The following is a 5,002-nucleotide window of genomic DNA, read 5'->3' as shown; positions in this document are numbered from 1 at the left end:
CTCAGCAAATTTGTAAGATTGTGTTGCACTCACCCACAGACTGTGCAGAGACAGCCAGCAGACTGCATGTGCTGCGTGGGGGAGCGAAAGTGTGAGGTGCACAGATGGAGAAGAATAACATCAATAGGACTGGTGCGCTGACAGATTCTGTAAATCTGATTTTTAATGAGACATTCGAATAAAGAATTTAACAGCACTTTTCTCTTATGTATACAGCAAGACCACGAACTACAGTTTCTACTTACTTTACACGATGAATGATTTTTAAAGGCAGTGAGTCACTTTGAGGGTTTTTTTTCTAAGAGTAATTGGCCATGTTTCCTTTTCAATAAATTGGAGCTTGATTTGAAAGACTGTGATTTCAGCTCGCTCGATGTGTTGTATACTTTACGTGTCAGTAATGGACGGAGGTCAAAGTGAGAGAAAATGGTAACAGAAGGCTAATGTTTGTGTTTTCAGAAAAATCTGATGAAAAACGCCATTGCACTGGCTGACTTTTGATGTTCTGATTTCCTTAGACTTGGCAGCCCCCGATAACAAGAGAAATGATTTGACACGATACTTTCCAAGGGTAATTGACCCTTTTCCTGGACACACACACACCAAGATCAAAACAGTGTATCCTCTAGACTCCAAGAACCACTGATTAAGCATAATTTACAGTAGACGTATTTCCCTTCCACTTCTAGGGTAGACCTGGAATAGACATACAGTGGGGCAAAAAAGTATTTAGTCAGCCACCGATTGTGCAAGTTCCCCCACTTAAAATGATGACAGAGGTCAGTAATTTGCACCAGAGGTACACTTCAACTGTGAGAGACAGAATGTGAAAAAAAAATCCATGAATTCACATGGTAGGATTTGTAAAGAATTTATTCGTAAATTAGGGTGGAAAATAAGTATTTGGTCACCTCAAACAAGGAAAATCTCTGGCTCTCACAGACCTGTAACGTCTTCTGTGAGAAGCTTTTCTGTCCCCCACTCGTTACCTGTATGAATGGCACCTGTTTGAACTCATCATCTGTATAAAAGACACCTGTCCACAGCCTCAAACAGTCAGACTCCAAACTCCGCCATGGCCAAGACCAAAGAGCTTTCGAAGGACACCAGGAAAAGTATTGTAGACCTGCACCAGACTGGGAAGAGTGAATCTACAATAGGCAAGCAGCTTGGTGTGAACAAATCAACTGTGGGAGCAATCATCAGAAAATGAAAGACATACAAGACCACTGATAATCTCCCTCGATCTGGGGCTCCACGCAAGATCTCATCCCGTGGGGTCAAAATGATCATGAGAACGGTGAGCAAAGATCCCAGAACCACACGGGGGGACCTGGTGAATGACCTGCAGAGAGCTGGGACCAAAGTAACAAAGGTCACCATCAGTAACACACTACAACGGCAGGGAATCAAATCCCGCAGTGCCAGACGTGTTCCGCTGCTGAAGCCAGTGCATGTCCAGGCCCGTCTGAAGTTTGCCAGAGAGCACATGGATGATACAGCAGAGGATTGGGAGAATGTCATGTGGTCAGATGAAACCAAAGTAGAACTTTTTGGTATAAACTCAACTCGTCGTGTTTGGAGGAAGAAGAATACTGAGTTGCATCCCAAGAACACCATACCTACTGTGAAGCATGGGGGTGGAAACATCATGCTATGGGGCTGTTTTTCTGCCAAGGGGACAGGACGACTGATCCGTGTTAAGGACAGAATGAATGGGGCCATGTATCGTGAGATTTTGAGCCAAAACCTCCTTCCATCAGTGAGAACTTTGAAGATGAAATGAGGCTGGGTCTTCCAACATGACAATGATCCAAAACACACCGCCCGGGCAACAAAGGAGTGGCTCCGTAAGAAGCATTTGAAAGTCCTGGAGTGGCCTAGCCAGTCTCCAGACCTCAACCCCATAGAAAATCTGTGGCGGGAGTTGAAAGTCCGTGTTGCTCGGCGACAGCCCCAAAACATCACTGCTCTCGAGAAGATCTGCATGGAGGAATGGGCCAAAATACCAGCTACTGTGTGTGCAAACCTGGTAAAGACCTATAGTAAACGTTTGACCTCTGTTATTGCCAACAAAGGTTATGTTACAAAGTATTGAGTTGTATTTTTGTTATTGACCAAATACTTATTTTCCACCCTGATTTACGAATAAATTCTTTACAAATCCTACCATGTGGATTCATGGATTTTTTTTTCACATTCTGTCTCTCACAGTTGAAGTGTACCTCTGGTGCAAATTACTGACCTCTGTCATCATTTTAGGTGGGGGAACTTGCACAATCGGTGGCTGACTAAATACTTTTTTGCCCCACTGTATGAGATGTTCATCTCCATCTATGTATGTTGTGCACGGTTTAAGCTGGTGACTGAATGTGGCGAGTTGCCAGCCAAGACTCAGTGTTTCTTGGGAAATGGAGAAAAAAGGGGCATTGTTCTAGGAGCAGATACCAGCTTTACGAGCAAATTCAGCTGGACTGAAATTTTTTTGCCATGTATAGAAAGCAGGAGTGGAGCGGGACCTGACAAAAGATGACATTGGTTTGTAAGTTTTAGGCAGTGACGCTCAGGGGGATTCCATTATGTGGCTGTCACACAGCATTAGGCGAGACAGCAAACACTTTCATGTGTGGATTACCATTTACCCGTTGGAGATAATAGATATTTGCCTTAGCTAATCCATTTCTCTATTGATTTTTTTCTCCCTTTAATAACTTCTTGCAAGCAAGCAAATTTTAATAAGTGCAAGAATGCTGACATGTAAGAAGCTGGGACAAAGGGCTGTGTTTGACACAGATAAGCTGTTTAGTGTAGTTTTCCATGCAAAGATCATTTTGACAACTTTATTTATTTCAAACAACACATACAGTTTGTAAGCGCACATTATGTTTACATGTAACAGAAAATCCATCTGCTTTCATGTAAGAGTGTTGTGTAAGTGGGGTATCCTTTTTATTTTTTTAAACGATTTCAGAAGTAGGTCAAATGGTGACTGGTCATTTCTTTGACAGAAGAGGTCATTCCTCTTGTTGAAAGCCTAATAATAATAAATCTCATGCCACAGCTTTTGGCAATGTTCTCCTCATTTCAAAGATAAAACCAGTGGATGAATTTATGCTAGTAGTTACTGTCTGTGTAGCCTAATGCTGATATAAACCACTTTTGTCCTAGATCTATTAATAGAACAGTTGCTATTCCTGCGTTGCTAAAGAAAAATACATACATAAATACCGTGTAAGTCCCAACAGTTCACTTCTGTTTGATAAATCTAAAAAAAAAAATTCTAAAATGATTTAGTAAGCTTGAAGTACCTTTTCGTGAGAGTGCCTAACAGCAGGAGAATTACAGAATATTACAAGCATTATGCATCATTTCTATGATATCAATTATGACTAGTTGCTTACATCGTCAGACTGAATTACCTCTGGAATTAGATCATTTGTGATATAACAGCTAAGACTGTCAGTAATGACACGTTGATTTAATCACATAACATTGAATTGAAAAGGAAATAAATATTTTGTTATTTTAAGTTTTAGCTTAAAGACCTGCAAAACCAAATAGTAAGAACGAGGGTGGGCAAAGATAATAAGGACATTTTCCACAAACACTATTTTTGGTCACCACTCCGAAAACTCATTGTGATGTCAGGTGTTTACTTGTTGGAGGTTCCTGGTCCTTGGTTTCGGTACAGGTGAAGGCTGTGGTCTGTCAGGAACGTCATACATGAGTGAAGGGCTGTTTTCAGTCTGAACTTCAAGCTGAGGAACATTCTGGTAATATGTTCTTGGTGAAGGCTGAGGTATCAGCGGTGGAGTGACAACCTCTGTTGGGTGGTTATTCTTGTGTTCTGGGCTTACAGAGTGAGTCTCCTGCTTCTGTAGAGAAAGCATCCTCAGTTCGCCTTTATCCCTGGGACTCGTTTGGCTTTTGTTGCGTCTGAGTAAACAGCACAATCCAACGATAACGAAGAGCAGAAAAAGAATCAGACCTCCTCCTCCTGCTAGCACTGCCATTACAGTTTGACGTTTAAAAGAAAGTAAAGGTGGACAAGTCGGCCGAACCTTGTCGCTACTCGCCTTGCTGATTTTGTTTGCCACATCACACGTGAAACTTCTCTCAGCTTTCAGATCGATAAAAGATATGCTCAGTGTTTGTTTTGTTTCACTTTTTAATGTCTCCTTATCAAGCGTCCATGAAAACACCAAACCCTCAGGTTTAGTAACATGGCAATTAAGATTAACAGCCATAGAGCTGAAGTCACAAGAATAACTGAGCTGAGGTTTTGATACTTTGTCCAGCACGCAGAGGCGCCCAGTCCATGTTTTAGCAGATGTATTATTGGGATGCAGTACATGTCCTTTGTAAATCCCTTGACTTGAAAACAGAATTTTCTTAAGCACGAGTGATCCATTTGAAGTAATGTCCTCTGGTTTTCCAGTTGACACTTTCCCTTGCCTGTAGAAAATGACTGTATTGTTATGAACCCATCTCAGGATATGAGAGTTTGTCAGTCGTTCATATGCAAGCGGCAGAGTCAGACTCTGCCCAGGAGTGGCATAGAGATCACACGTATCTTCTTTTGCCATTAAAAGGTTGATGAATCCCAAAAGAATTGCAGCACCAAACATGGCTGTAAAATATGCCATGAGATCCAGAAGTTTTAGAAGTCAAGATGATTTCCAAGCCTCGCTCCAGGACCCGTTCTACCAAAATGGGAGTGATACATTCGCAGCTCAGAATTTATCTGACTTTATTTGGGAAGTGAATCTTCAGTAGTGTGGAAACCACTTCATAAAAGTCTACTTTCAGTTCTGTAAAGCTGACTAAAAGCGCTGTCAGAGTCATGCGGTAACTGGCATTTACCCGTTTTCCTTCATGTGACATGACGTGATGTGACGTGGTGGAGAAAGAATTTTTCGTCAAAATATCACTTAATAAACCATTACAAAAAGTAATACCTTTTAAATGTTATTTATAAAAGCCACAGGGGATTCACAGTTGG

The 5,002-nt window shown here is 41.4% G+C and overlaps 1 protein-coding gene across 1 annotated transcript; it reads right to left on the bottom strand.

Moving 5' to 3' along the window:
- Positions 1-3,578: 3,578 nt before the first annotated feature.
- Positions 3,579-4,697, bottom strand: LOC146628152 (T-cell surface antigen CD2-like). The gene has a single exon (XM_085357615.1). The coding sequence runs from the start codon at positions 4,644-4,646 to the stop codon at positions 3,645-3,647; it is 1,002 nt and encodes a 333-aa protein (XP_085213741.1). The 5' UTR covers positions 4,647-4,697; the 3' UTR covers positions 3,579-3,644.
- Between the last annotated feature and the right edge of the window lie 305 nt (positions 4,698-5,002).

This window comes from Diplotaxodon limnothrissa, linkage group LG7, assembly GCF_057381915.1.
Source record: "Diplotaxodon limnothrissa isolate DT_005_m linkage group LG7, D_limnothrissa_male_GT1.1, whole genome shotgun sequence".
Taxonomy (NCBI): Eukaryota; Metazoa; Chordata; class Actinopteri; order Cichliformes; family Cichlidae; genus Diplotaxodon; species Diplotaxodon limnothrissa.
The sequence above is the reverse complement of the archived record's forward strand: the minus strand, read 5'-3'. Positions and strand labels throughout refer to the sequence as shown.

Excerpts from the sequence above, each read along its gene's own strand:
- LOC146628152 (XM_085357615.1), bottom strand. The coding sequence starts at position 4,646 with ATGGCATATTTTACAGCCATGTTTGGTGCTGCAATTCTTTTGGGATTC.